The sequence below is a fragment of the Fukomys damarensis genome, unplaced genomic scaffold (assembly GCF_012274545.1).
Source record: "Fukomys damarensis isolate Sample0158 unplaced genomic scaffold, DMR_v1.0_HiC HiC_scaffold_7, whole genome shotgun sequence".
Classification (NCBI taxonomy): Eukaryota; Metazoa; Chordata; class Mammalia; order Rodentia; family Bathyergidae; genus Fukomys; species Fukomys damarensis.
Window position 1 is genome coordinate 1,880,464 of NW_022900919.1, and position 14,536 is coordinate 1,894,999.

Consider the following 14,536-nt stretch of genomic DNA (forward strand, 5'->3'; position numbering starts at 1 on the left):
TTTTTTTTTTTTTTTTTTCTGTACCAGGGATTGAACTCAGGATCTTGTGCTTGTGAGGCAGGCATGGTGCCACTGAGCTAAATCCCTGGCCCAAATAAGGTCATATTCTTAAGGTTCAGAATGAACGTCAGTTTTGGGAGATACACGCTTTAATCTATTAAGTATTTGATATTTTTCAATGTAAGTATGTGGAATATGAATTGGAGAAATGGGGGTGTGTGTGTGTATCTGAAGTTGTGTGTATGAGAGTGGTTGTTGGGTGTGTGTTGTGGAAAGTGAGCATTTGTAAATGTGAGCCTGTGTATTTCAGAGTATGTGGTTGTGTTAATGTATGTGAGTGGTGTATGCTTAGATGTTGGTGTGTTATGAGTGTGAGAACATTGAAGATTAGTGGGTAAGAGTTTGTGTGGGAAGCAGAGAATGTGCGTTTACTGAGTACGTCAGTGATAATGGGGGTACACATGAGCACATGTATGTGAATGTCCATGTATACATATGGGTGTGGGTAAAAGACTGTCGGTTGAAGTGTTAGATTATAGTGTGTGTGAGTACTCCAGTCCCTGTGTCAGTGTGTCTGTTGTGTGATGATGAGTGTGTGACAGTTGAAAGAGTGAGGGTGTGAGATTTGAGTATGCAGGAGTGAGTGAAGGTGTATATATTACTGAGTGTGGGTGTGCGACTTGGCATAAAGAAATGAGCGTGTTTCGGGATTAGTATATGTGAGTGAGGGTGTTCTTGTGTGAATGTGTATGTGCACATGAAATATGAGTGTGTCATTGTGGGAACATAAGTGATTAATGTTTGTGTTCCAGTGTGAAAGTGTGTGAGAGGGGATGTCAGCATTTTGAGTGCATCACTGAGCAAGAAGACGACTGTGGTGGTACAGCTGTCAGAATGAAGTGAGAAGGTGAACTCACTACGGGGGCTTTGAGTGTAGATAGATGTGTGTAACCGAATGGGTGTTTGTGGGTTAGTCTGAATACTTGTGTAAGTGTTATGTGAGCTTTTGGTGGGTATGTGTGACTGGGAGAGGGTGTGTGAGGGCCCTGAGTGTGTCTTGGTAACCGCGTGAGTTAGTCTGGGTGAGTGTGTGTGTGTGTGTGTGTGTGTCTTGTGCTGGAGGACATCCTGGCATGTGAGGCCGGCTGGACAGTGGGGAAGAAGGAGGGCTGTGAGCGGGGACCCCGGGGGGCTGTACTGTGGGGCCAGACCTCTGAGCATGGGAGCAGCAGACGGTGCAGCCTGAGTGAATATAGTGAGCCAGGGACAGTGTGGGCCCAGTCCTCCGGAATCCCTGTGTGATCCTAACTAGCCTCACACTCACTGTGTTAGTGCAGACTTCTCACACATGGACTGGAAGTTTACACGTATTGAGGTCATGGAGATATTTAGAACACGTGAGATTTAAAAAATAGAGTAGGTGCATGTCACCAGTTAATGCTATTAGAATTTAGGTCATTTTTGTTTTTCCCAGAAACCATAAGTAAATGAGAGTTTGAGTTACCACGTGTACTTTAAAGGCTTAAAGATGCTGTGACTTGTTTCTTGAGGTAGCTTAAAGGCCATTTCCCACTCCTTTCATGCTGCATATACCCCATTGTAATAAATTTGTGAAGTAGCTTAGTGTCAAAAATAAAAAATAATAGTTTCATTAAAAATAAGGATTATGCTCACAATACTATTTCTAGAGGCTTGGTGCCAACCAGTTTTGTCTTTTTCCTGGCAGCTTCTCCCAGCAGGCTGGTGTGCAGGGAGCAGCACCGGAGCTGGTGCACGCTGGGCTTCGTGCGGAGTATTGCTCTCACCCCGCAGGTGTGCGGGGCCCTCAGCTCCCCACAGTGGATCGGGCTGCTCATGAAGGGCGTGGAGGGGCACGCACCCTTCACTGCTGTGTCACTGCAGAGACAGGTAACACGCTGCCCGCACGCCTGGCCACTCAGCACCCACGCGGCCGCGCTCCAGGCCTCGCATGGGTGCCTTTCTTCAGTAGTGAGGGTAGGAAACAGCAAGGAGTAACGTGGAAGTAGCTCTTAAGGAGAGAAGTAGGGAGTGCTTGGTTGCTTGTAACTGTAAGTTACCAACCAGTCCACTTGCCTTTCTGCTAAGGGACTAAATTCTACATATATTCTCTTCTGCCTCACCAAAGTGGTATGTAATAGTCTTCAGAAGAATTAAGTTAAAAAGAACTATTTTTAAATTAAATATACGCATTTATGATGTAGCTTTTAAAATGATGATCGTTATCATTAATTGCATTTCACATGTTTTGTGTTATACGGCAGAAGTAAAAAGAAGAATCTGTAAACCCATAATCTATCAGATAACGATTGTCTTTAAAACATGTCACTTACTTCTCTTTGACCAGATTTTAGCTGTGCACTTACTGCAAGCGGTCCTTCCCTCGTGGGACAAGACAGAAAGGGCGAGGGACATGAAGTGCCTCGTGGAGAAGCTGTTTGGCTTCTTGGGCAGTTTGCTCACTACTTGCTCTTCTGATATCCCGTTACTCAGAGGTGGGTGGCTTTTTTCTTACTGTGGTTCCTGGTTCCGGGCAGTGCACATGTGACTTCTCTCTCCTTATCCTCAGAGTCTACACTGCGGAGGCGGAGGGCCCGCCCGCAGGCCTCTCTGACTGCTACACACAGCAGCACTCTGGCCGAGGAGGTGGTGGCACTGCTGCGCACCCTGCACTCTTTGACTCAGTGGAATGAACTTATCAACAAGTACATCAATGCCCAGCTCCGTTCCATTACCCACAGCTCTGTGGGAAAGCTGTCAGAAGGGGTATGTTCCAGTTTCAAATCAGCTTGGTCATTCTCCTTTTTTAGTGGTGGTACTGGGAACTGAACCCAGGGCCTTTGCCCTTGAGCTCAGCTACTCCGTCCTGAGACCTTTTTTATTTTGTATTTCAAGAAAGGGTCTCACTAAGTTGCTCAGTTGCCCGGTCTGGGCTCCAGCTTGGAGTCCTCCGGCCTCAGCCTCCCAAGGTTTTGGGATTGCAGGTGTGTACCACACCCATTTTTTACTCTTTGTGGCATGTGACTTTTACTTTTAAATTATCTATCTAAACACTGTATTTTATTTAAAGACATATGTAAAATCTTTTGACTGGAAATAATTATTGAAGAAATGAATATGAAAATTATTTTAGAAGCCTGATGTGCTTGCACATATCTGTAATCTTCGCTGCTTGGGAGACTGAGTTAGGAGGACCACGTGTACCCGGGAGTCCAGGGTCAGTTTGGGCAACACAGCGAGACTCCGTCTCCTGAAGAAAGAGGAAGAATTGCGTGGCGTTATGGATTTGAGAGGGGGCTCCTCTGTGGACATCGCTTATTGAGCTCGTTATTTGCCATCCACACTAGGCCCAGTTGCAGGACTACTCTCCTGAGCCCAAGAACCCGGAAGTGGGGGGCCTCATGGCAGTGCTGGCCGTGATTGGAGGCATCGATGGTCGCCTGCGCCTTGGGGGCCAGGTCATGCATGACGAGTTTGGAGAGGGCACTGTGACGCGCATCACCCCCAAGGGCAGGATCACTGTGCAGTTCTCTGACATGCGGATGTGCCGTGTTTGCCCGCTGAATCAGCTGAAACCAGTAGGTGAACTGACAGCACCGTGTGGTATTGGAGCTGCCCGCTCACGTGAGAACCTGGAGGAGTTGGGCTCCTCATTCCCTCAGGAACACTGGTTCCTTTCTCCTGTGCTAGCTGTGTGCCTCTGAGAAGCAGGACTTGTCTCACAGGGCATGCAGAACAGTGGCTCACACATTGTCTTTTAGCCCCAAGGATAAGAGGACATAAGTACTTGATAAGCCAGTTTTAATTATTTTTAAAATGAGTTTATTAAATTCGCTTTCTATTAAAAACTCAGTTTAAAAACCTCAAAATGACTCTCATAAGTAGTCGTTTCCATGTGGAAAATGCTTGTTAACCATGTTGACGAGACTGACTCAGCAGCTGCTGTGAGTTAGGGGTGCATAGGGAAGGTGAGCGATTTACATCATTTTGATGTAACCCAGAGGCATTTTTCACTGTAGCTTTATATAAAATACTGTGTGGGATTATTTTTATTTTTTTGAGGAAAAATGACTGCATTTTATTTAGGCACATTGAATTTATAAAAATTCATGTGTTACTCTTTTAAAAAGGAAAAACATACAGAAAAGATTACAACCTCCAAATAAACAGCAATTTTTAAGAAGCAAAACAAAACAAAAGAATAATTGTTGGTCACCATGGAAAGTAGCCAGAAGACTAACTTTTTGCTGTAGAAACTTAATTAGAGGGAAAGAATTATGTAATTGTTTATCTTGCCTTTCTTGTACAAATTGGCAATCTCAAATCTAAGTAGCTATATCTGGCTAAGTAAAGCTCTTCTTTTTTTTTTAAAATAAATTTTATCCCACCTCCCCCTCAAACTCCCTCCCCTCCCTACATACAGAAGCTTTGTTTTCCATTTTTTTTGTTTGGGGTTATTGTAGGGATATATGTCATAGAGTATTTGAAATGTATAGAACATCTAAGAATTCAGAAACTGCCATACTGATGTAACTATTGTTGCCCAGTTAGTAAAGAAAAGGTTGATAAAGCTCACATTTTATAGATACGCCTTCATCTTGGCATTAGTATCACGTTGTAAAATTGCTCTCAGGTGTGAAGTGACTTAGGGCATTGTGATGCTGCTGAGGAAGGACTCAGGCCGTTTCACGTGTCGGTCTCCTGGCCACACTGTGACGGTTTCTGTGTCCTCTCTAGCTCCCTGCAGTGGCCTTCAGTGTGACCAACCTGCCCTTCACAGAGCCCATGCTGTCTGTCTGGGCTCAGTTGGTGAACCTCGCTGGAAGCAAACTGGAAAAGCACAAGATCAAGAAGTCACCTAAACAGGCTTTTGCAGGTCAGTGTGTGGTGGTGCTTGGTGAAGGAGCTGCAGTCTTTTTTTTTTTTTTTTTTTTTTTTTTTTTTTTTTTTGGTAGTAGGGATCAGAGTCAGGACCTTGGGCCTGTGAGGCAGACGCAGTGCCACTGAGCTACATCCCTGGCAAGAGCTGCAGTGTTGCCCTAGCACTGCCTGGATGTTGTGTGCTTCCTGCTGAGGTCGTGGCTCATGTGGGGTCACAGTTAGCTGAGTTGGACCGTGGCCTGTGTGTGGTATCTGTTGGGAGTCAGCCTTTGACCTGTGTTTGGAGCTAGCCTAAGAGTGTCATCACTCACCACTTTCCTCAGGGCGTTTAAAATAGAGGAGTCTGTTCCTGCCTCTGTGTTTACCCTCCAGCACCTTGCTGTCCTCAAACTTACGGTGATCCTCTTGCCTCAGCCTCCCAAGTGCTGGAATTGCAGGCATATGCCACTAGGCCCTGCTGTACCTGAGTATTCTTAGATTTATTTTTCCTGTTTATTCTGTACACTCTGGAAATCCTTGTGGTTTTACCATAACTTCTGACTCATTTTGCTCACTCTGAAATTTCCTCCCCTAACCTCTTAGTGCTGCTCCACCACTTTTTACCACTGCCTCCAACACTGTATCTCCAATTTGTACACCTGCCTGGAGGGCCCTGCATGTGATTGTGGCGAGTCCAGAATTCAGCCCACCCCCCATTTCCTGTCATGGTGAACAAACCTGCCTGCCTGTTGGTCAAGCTCAGTGCCCAGGGTCCCCTTGCTGTCTCTGAGATCTCTGCTATGCCTGTGCTCAGGCCTGCACATTTTGTGGCTCCCTTGGTCTGCTCTCACCTGGCTGTGGCCTGGCTGAATTAGAGAAGGCTTCATCAGTTAAAAGGCTGGCCGAGTGTGGTGAGTGTTTCTCAGAGGAACTCTTACAAGACGAATGCGAAAGTACTCTGTTTGTAACATAGTCATCCAGTTGAAATTTCAGCAATTTGAGGAACAGTTGATGATGCTAATTGTAGCTATGACGTGGTTCTAATCCTCACATCCACCTGTTGAAGTAGGTGCTTGGAGAGCAGGGTGGGAGGAAGCCCAGGGAGTCGAAGATGTTTATGAAGGTCTGTTTGCAAAGCACAGGATGTGGCTTAGCTCTCCTCTCAAAGGTGGCATAGCTGGTGAGAAGGAGTCCAAGGACGCTGTGCGGTTCTTATTGGGTTCTTTTATTCCTTAGGACAAGTGGACTTGGATCTACTGCGGAGCCAGCAGTTAAAGCTGTACATACTGAAAGCTGGGCGGGCACTGCTTTCCCACCAAGATAAACTGAGGCAGATCTTGTCTCAGCCAGCTGTTCAGGAGACTGGAACTGTTCATACAGGTATCTTTGCAAAGAAAGCTCCTACTGACTTTTGTATGAAAGGCAGATACTGCAGTAGAAAAATAGGCAAAGGATCTGAACAAGCAGTCCTTAAAAGGGAAGAGGGGAGATAGAGACAGGCTGCATAAGAAAGATCAGTGAATGTGATCCACATGTGGATGCAGTTGTCTCATCGGGGATTGTGCTCCTTTTGGCTTTTCTTTTTTGTTCTTTTGAAGTGGTCTCACTGCATATTTTGGACTGGCTTTGAAGTTTGGTGCACTTTGAGCCAGTCATCTTGAGGGAATTTGTTACATAAAAAGGCATAACAATAGCTTGTTTATCAGTCCCCATCATGGCTTCTTTTTCGGTATTGCTTTTATATTGAAAACTGGAGACCACAAGATCTCGTTGTGTAGTGCCACGCAGTGGCATACTCTGATGCCATTCAGGGTGATGACATGTGCTATGGGAACGAGATCAGTGAGTGAGTAACAACAAATGCTGCGTTGCTCTGTATTTGCAGATTGACCATAGGTTTAGCTGTTTAGCAAAATACTGATGTTAACATTTGAATGCTGGAACTTAGGTTGATTTTATTTTCTTTATGTTTTTCTATATTCAGCTTTCTAGAATGCGCTTGCATAACTTTTCATAGAAAAAAAAATGCCATGAAAAAGTTTTTTTTGATCATTGATCTTAATGTCTTAAAACAGTAATGAATGACATTTTGCTGTGCGTTAAGGGGAACTTGTCCTTGATTATGATCATCACAGTAGGGCTGGGGTGGTGAGGGAGAATGGTGGCAGATGGCTCTGTCACTGTGGGGCCCGCGTGCTGTGAGATGTGAGTGCAGCTCTCTAGGCATTCCAGCAACTACACCCACTGAGCACAGGAGCAGGTGGCCTTTCAGGGTGTGGCAGACAGGTGCTGGTGACCAGGAATCACCATGGAGGAGTCACAGGGAGCACAAATAAAGATAGCGTACCTTTGGAGAATATGGAGCAACTCTGCTTTGATTCGGCTCGAGCTTTATTGACGAATGGTGGGGCTGGAGGTTGGCTTGGACAGGTGTGGTGGGAGACTGTGGGAGTTCTGTAAGAACACAGCCCAGCCGTCATTTATACTTCGTCTCTGGCTGCCTTTGCTCTGCAGTGGCAGAGATGAGTGGTTATGAAAGAGACCATCTGGCCCATAAGCCTGAATTATTTACTGGCTATTTCTTGAAGAAGACTTCCAGTCCCTCTGGTCTAAATGCTTAGTTGAAGCTGTCATCAAACAGAACCAGCGAATGCAGAAAAAGCACTGTGAATCCTGTGGATGCCAGTGGGACTGTGGTGAGCAGAATCAGAAAGGCCTCAAGTGATGTCACTCACCAGAGTCACCCTGACCACTGACACATTGGGAATTGGTGTTACATTAGGCTTTAGCAGAAGGCAGAGCCAGAAACACCAGTATTGGGATGTAACTGTAACAGCAGTGACTGGCCCCAGGAGTCAAGAAGGCTGAGGTAGAAGAATTGGTCTATGGGCAGGAATCTGGGAAATAACTTTTGTTGCCTCTAAGAGACAGATGAACGATTGAAGGACAGTGGTCAGAATGCAGGGAATAGAAAATTCTGGAGAGCCCGAGGATTTTGAGTATCTACCACCTAATGAAACAACAATTAGTTCTGGTTTAAAACACTCAGTGCATTCCCTTTAATAATGAGCTGTTGCAGTTGGAAATACTCTGTTTCTAAATTCAGACGACGGAGCAGCTGCATCCCCTGACCTTGGGGACATGTCTCCGGAGGGACCACAGCCCCCTATGATTCTCCTGCAGCAGTTACTGGCTTCAGCCACCCAGCCATCTCCTGTGAAGGCGATATTCGATAAACAGGAACTTGAGGTACACGTACACAACCTTGATGATTTTTAAATTGTATTAAATTGTGTTTTAAATCGTGAATGCTTTTTAAATTGTATTAATTAAATTGTGAATGACTTTTTTCCTAGACATGTATTTTCTTAAAAATGTATTCTGAGTTCCAAATGATGTGCCTAATAATAATTACGACTGTTAGCCTTCAGCTATTCTTGTGCCTAGTCAGCGGAACTTAATACTCTAGTATTAAAGATAAAGAATCAGAACTCTAAAGCTAACGTTATTTTGAGCTGTGTAAACTATTTGAATAATTAACTGGGTGCAGCATGGGTTAAGTGCTCATATGTGCATGGGGGAATCCTTTCCCAGGAAATGCTGTAGAAAGGGACCCACTAGGCTAAGGCATGTTGCACCTGTCCTTTGTTCCCAAAGCCTTGCTTGGGCATGCTCTGTTGCTGCAGGCCCTCAGCCCTGCTGTGCAGCAGAGCATCTGAAGGTAGAAGTGAGGTTGTACAGTGGGGGCTGCAGGAAACTCCTGAGTTCATGATTACCTTCTTCCCTCCCTCCCCCTTCCCCCTCTGTCATTTGCAGTATGTAATGATTACTTTCATCCTGGGAAGTTGGTGCATATACATAACACGCCTTGATTTTTTTTTTTCACTTCTCCTTCGCTCCCCACGCACTGATTTTACCCTTGGGTTATTGAGGGTCAGTGGATGGTCCGTGGAAGAGTCCTATGTCCGTTCTGGCCTGTATACAGAGGGGAGTACTGGTGCTTCACTGTGAGCAGCAGCACAGTGCCTGGTTGTTATGGTGGGGGTTCTTTGCTCCCTGCCCCTCTGACTCACTCCATCCAGGCTTGGGGATGCTGTGACGTTCTTAGTGTACATGGGTATGTACCTGTGTAGTTTATACTAGGCTTGGTGTGATGAAGGACTCAGGAGAGTTATTTCATCGCCACATTTGTTTCTCCACCAAACTAGGAAACTTTATGTTAATGATTTTTTGATGTTTTATCAGTTCATTTAAAATATACGAGTGTACATTTGGGCTTCCTGTACTTCTGTTCTGCAGTTCTTAGTGGACACAGGTCATACACATATGTTAATGTGAGTTAGGCAAGGGCTCCGGTACACACCTCTACACCTCTCTTGTCTGCCCAGGCTGCTGCTCTGGCTGTGTGTCAGTGCTTGGCTGTGGAGTCCACTCATCCTTCGAGCCCAGGCTTCGAAGACTGCAGCTCCAGTGAGGCTACAACGCCGGTCTCCATGCAGCACACCCGCCTGGCCAGGGTGAAGAGGCGCAAGCAGTCGCCCGTGCCTGCTCTCCCCATTGTGGTGCAGCTCATGGAAATGGGCTTTCCTCGCAGGAACATCGAGTTTGCTCTGAAGTCACTTACTGGTGCTTCTGGGAATGCATCTAGCTTGCCTGGTACCGTGTTTTGCGTTTTGGAGCTTGTTTGTTTGTGGCCTTCAGTGCCATTGGTCTTCACGGTGGCCTGCGTGTGTGTGTTTAGGTGTGGAGGCCTTGGTTGGGTGGCTGCTAGACCACTCCGATGTCCCGATCACAGAACTCTCGGACGCAGATACAGTCTCTGATGAGTACTCAGACGAGGAGGTGGTGGAGAGTGTGGAGGATGCAGCCTACTCTCTGGTCAGTGCCTGCGCATGCCCTGCCATCTGGTGCTCTGAGCGCTGCTTCCCTTCCTTGGTTACTTGGGAGAGCCAGCTGTGTCTCTGGTGGGCTGTCCAGAAGACTTGCCCACGGTCCTGTGGGGCACAGAACAAGGCTGTCTGCTTTGGTATTGAAGCGTGCATTGGGTTTTCTAGGTTGTGATTTCTTTAAAACAGACCCTTGTTCAAACATCTAATGGTGTTGTGTAGCCATGAGAAGTATTTCATCAAAAAGGCATTTTTCTATGACACACTTCTCACCCGAGTAAATTGTTTTATAGGATTCATTTGGAAACATCTTAAATTTTTTCTGTACTTATTACAGCTTTTGAGATTCATTTCTGCTTACTGTACTATTGGTTTTAATTTTTTTTAAATGATGACTTTTATAGGAAAGGTATAGCATTTATTTTTTATAAATTTCTTAGACTTCCTTTTTTGGTACCGGGGAGTGAACTAGGGACCTTGTGCTTGAGAGACAGGCGGTGGAACCACTGAGCTAAATACCCAGCCCCAGACTTCCTTTTTTTAAAGGAGGTTTTTCTGGTTCTCATTTTCTTCTTTTTAAAAAATATATTTATCTCTTGTAGTCTACTGGTGCTGTTGTGACGGAGAGCCAGACTTACAAAAAACGAGCTGATTTCTTGAGTAACGATGATTATGCTGTGTATGTAAGAGAGAACATTCAGGTAAGTTGTTGTCTTAGGCTGGAGCCTGGCTCATTTTTTTTGTTCAGCAAATAACTTAAGCCTCTCCTATACACTAAGCTTCAGTGGACAGAGGCCTCTGCCTTGGATAGCCTGCCTCCCTGTGGCAGAAGACAGTCGGTGTTACCCCATCATCTCTGGCACCTGTTAGAGGGGACGCACACTGAGGAGGAGTAGCCGATAGTAAAGGAACTGGGGTCAGGGGCACTGTCAGGGTGGTGGTTCAGGGCTGTGTGGGAAGGATGCTCAGGAACTCCAGGAGAGAGCCAGGCACACTGCCAGCAGATAGAGTAGTAGAGAGTGGGCAGGGGGTCCAGAGCTGTAGAGCAGAGGTGGCCTGTCCACAGTGGAGTTGGTTGTTGTGACGTTTTGGTTTTGCTTGTTTTTTTTTACATCACTCTCATTGCCAGCTAACTTGTTGTGTTTTGTGTATTCCTTTATCCACCTTAAATCATTTCCTTCTTGTTAGCAGGGATCGAACTCAGGACCTTGCACCTGTGAAGCAGGCAGTGGAACCACAGAGCAAAATCCCCAGCCCAGTCCTTTCTTTTTTATTCTTATTCTTTTAGTATATTTGAGCAAACTTGAGAAGTATCTCATTTTACCTATAAATGTATCAGTATATCCTGATGAAGGATTTTATTTTTAACTCAGTGACATTCCTCTTAATCAGTATTACCTAACAACATAATTCCTTAGTATCATCTCATATGCATTGCTTCCCTCGTTTTCTAAAAAAATGGCTCTTTATATTTAGTTATTAAAATATAAACAAGATCACACACCTGTTTTTAGGTGGTATGTCTTGTAAAAGTCTTTTAAGCTAGAATATTTTTCTCATGTCCTAGCTCAGGCTACTGTATCAGCAACATGGACTAAGTGGCTCCAACCACAGGCGTTCCTTATGGTGCTGGAGATCCAAGCCCATGGTGCCTGCTTAGGAGGAACTTCTGCTGTGAAACTTCTCCCTGGCCTCTAGATGGCTGTCTTCTCACTGTATCTGCACATGAGAGTGGGCAAGTGGGAGTAGGAGCAAGCAGAGAAACGCTGGTGTCTTTTCGTTTAAGGACATTTAATTCTTTTTCTTTTTTTTTGTATCCCACCCTTCTGGTCCTGTTTAGCCTGAGTTAGTTCCTAAACTGTTCCAACTATGATAGCTACATGGAGGGTTAGGGCTTTAATACGTGACTTTGCAGGGAGAATTACACATTCCTTTCATAACACCCCCTTGACATCCTCTAGTCCCTTCCATGGCATTTATTTATGGGTAAAGCTGTGTTCTTGAAATGTCTTGTATTCCAGATTTGGTGGTGGCTTCCTTATGGTGTTGGCTGACGTCTTTCTTTGCCTCTGATGTTTAAGAGCATTAGAAGGGGATTCAGGCTGAGCCTTAGGCAGGAAGCCTTCTTAGGTGCAGTGGCTCTGTCTTGCCTGTGTTGACAGCATGCAGTGTGGGTTCGGTTAGAGCTCGTTCTCCTTCCAATAACAAATTCTTGTATATTTCATGCCCCAGATGTAGAGCTAACCAGTTTTCTGAAGAATCCTGGTTCCAGTTAGTGTAAATAATACTTAGACCACATTCCGGGTGCTAAGCAATACCTTAGCAATCACTGCTACTTAAAATGCTTCATTTTATATAGATACCCTGGACTGGGCTTTTCCTTTTAATTGTAGGTGGGAATGATGGTTAGATGCTGTCGAACATACGAAGAAGTATGTGAAGGCGATGTGGGCAAGGTCATCAAACTGGACAGAGATGGCTTGCACGACCTCAATGTGCAGTGTGATTGGCAGCAGAAGGGGGGCACATACTGGGTCAGGTATATTCATGTGGAACTTATAGGTAAGCATATTCTTCATTAAATTTTCTTGTGTTTTTCTTACAGACAGAGTTTCCAGAAATGAATGCTAATCATAATGTATTTATTGTTGAAATCCCTAGGCTATCCTCCACCAAGTTCTTCTTCTCACATCAAAATTGGTGATAAAGTACGAGTCAAAGCGTCTGTTACCACACCGAAGTACAAGTGGGGATCTGTGACTCATCAGAGTGTGGGGATTGTGAAAGGTAATTCTACCTAGGCAGTATTAGTTGTTCATGAACTTAGAGCTGCTCTTCCTCCCTAATTTAAAGGTTAAAAAAGAAGTGTGTTTTGATTTGTCAATGCTTGCTAGCCAAAGGCCACCAGTGCAGTATGTGTGCAACTGAAAGAAGTCAGTCCTTTTAGTTGATTGCAGTGTGGGAAGACCCAACGCAGGGGTTGGCTGTCTCCATAAAGGATGCTAGCATGGTGATTGCATTGGGCATTTGGGGAAGCAAGGGGTAATGCAGAGATTTGGTATTTTAAAATTAAGATTGGTACAAAGTAGTCATTCATATTAGCCAGGATAGACAAACATGTGGTTACATTTGTGGTTTGGATTAGAGTTAATTTTGATCATCCATGATTAAGAAGGGCTTTGTTTTATACTTGATCCATCTGTCGCAGGATGACCTCGTCTAATGTTGGGGTTCTGTTAACTTGCCCTGTCAGCTGTTCTGTAGTGGACCACTGTGTCAGAATACCTCCTAGCTGTTAGGGTTATGTTTCTGTTTTTCATACTGAATAAAAAATTAGGACTGGATTTAAGAAATGGGAATGTGCCAGCTATGGGCCTTAGAACCTGAACACAAAAATTCTCCTCAGGTTATATTTTATGTGGTCTAGAAATTCCCAAATACAAGTCATAGTTGCATAAGAAATATATATATGTATTGTTTTATTGCTAAATGCTTTTGATCTTTGTTTTTTGTTTTTTCGTATTGGGGATTGAACTCAGGACCTTATACTTGCAAGGCAGGTGGCGGCACCACTGAGCTGAATCCCAGGCCTGCTAAATGCTTTTGTTATCACAGTGGTAGTGCTTATGAAGTAGATGGGGAGGCATTGCTAGAAATTCTGTTTATGTAGAAACTATGGCTTATTCAGTATTTTACTTTTAAAAAATATTTTTCTTTGCTTGGGATTCTCTTTTGGAAAAGAATGTGGTTTCTAAATCAGTAGTTTGAGAGACACCTTGTTTTTATCAAAGGATAAGAGAACTCTTAACATTACTGATGTGGTTTTTACTTCTTAATGTACCAAATGTACCAAGGGGAATTTCTTGGTGTAATTGTGGATCTTCGGGGTGGAAAATGATAAATATATATAAAAGTTGGGAATATAATATAATGAACTTTCATATACTGGTTACTCAGCTTCAACAGTGGCCAACTCATAACCAAAGCTCCTCCATTTACCGTCCCCACTTTTGATTATTTTAAAGCTAGTTCATTTCATCCATAAGTAGTATCTCAGCACGTACCTTTGAATCTCAGAGAAGTATTGTTTGTAAAATACAAAGAGCTATGATGTAATGTCACATGGCCAGGTGAGTTTCCGTGCACCTGTAGGTTCATGTTGGTGATGAAGCTGTCTCAGGTGATTCTCTTCTGCCCCAGCTTTCAGCGCCAATGGAAAAGACATCATCGTTGACTTTCCCCAGCAATCTCACTGGACTGGGCTATTGTCGGAAATGGAGTTGGTGCCTAGTGTACATCCTGGGGTCACGTGAGTTTTAATTTTTATGATTGCTACGTTTGTTTTTGGGAGAAAGGGTTTTCTTTGAATTAAATTTAATAAATTTTATTTTAAAAAAATCAACTCAATGACTATTTTTAAAAATAGGTGTGATGGCTGTCAGATGTTTCCTATCAATGGATCCAGATTCAAGTGCAGAAACTGTGATGACTTTGATTTTTGTGAGACGTGTTTCAAGACCAAAAAGCACAACACTAGGCATACATTTGGCAGAATAAATGAACCAGGTAGGACAGAATCTACCAAATATGACTAGCGAGGTAATTACTGTGAGCCCCAGTGTATTAGAATTTGTTCTGTTAGGTTCATAAGTGTGTGCTGAGTACTGCAGAACGAGCATAGTTAGATGAAAGGGACAGTGCTGCCTACTGGTAACTGGGTTTTTTTTTTTTTTTTTTTTTTTTTTTTTTTTTTTTTTTTTTTTTTTTTTTTT

At 44.1% G+C, this 14,536-nt stretch overlaps 1 protein-coding gene across 6 annotated transcripts in view; it reads left to right on the plus strand.

The window, feature by feature from the left end:
- The window catches only part of Herc2 (HECT and RLD domain containing E3 ubiquitin protein ligase 2), a 189,282-nt gene that overhangs the window by 93,311 nt on the left and 81,435 nt on the right, over positions 1-14,536 (plus strand). For all 6 annotated transcript variants that reach the window (XM_010612947.1, XM_010612945.3, XM_033761041.1 and 3 more), the window contains 14 exons: positions 1,727-1,908; positions 2,366-2,513; positions 2,588-2,784; positions 3,366-3,596; positions 4,756-4,894; positions 6,115-6,258; positions 7,985-8,127; positions 9,267-9,534; positions 9,620-9,756; positions 10,367-10,465; positions 12,158-12,326; positions 12,426-12,551; positions 13,965-14,073; positions 14,191-14,330. In XM_010612947.1, coding sequence (XP_010611249.1) covers positions 1,727-1,908; positions 2,366-2,513; positions 2,588-2,784; positions 3,366-3,596; positions 4,756-4,894; positions 6,115-6,258; positions 7,985-8,127; positions 9,267-9,534; positions 9,620-9,756; positions 10,367-10,465; positions 12,158-12,326; positions 12,426-12,551; positions 13,965-14,073; positions 14,191-14,330 — 2,232 coding nt within the window. The remainder of the gene's footprint in view (positions 1-1,726; positions 1,909-2,365; positions 2,514-2,587; positions 2,785-3,365; positions 3,597-4,755; positions 4,895-6,114; positions 6,259-7,984; positions 8,128-9,266; positions 9,535-9,619; positions 9,757-10,366; positions 10,466-12,157; positions 12,327-12,425; positions 12,552-13,964; positions 14,074-14,190; positions 14,331-14,536) is intronic.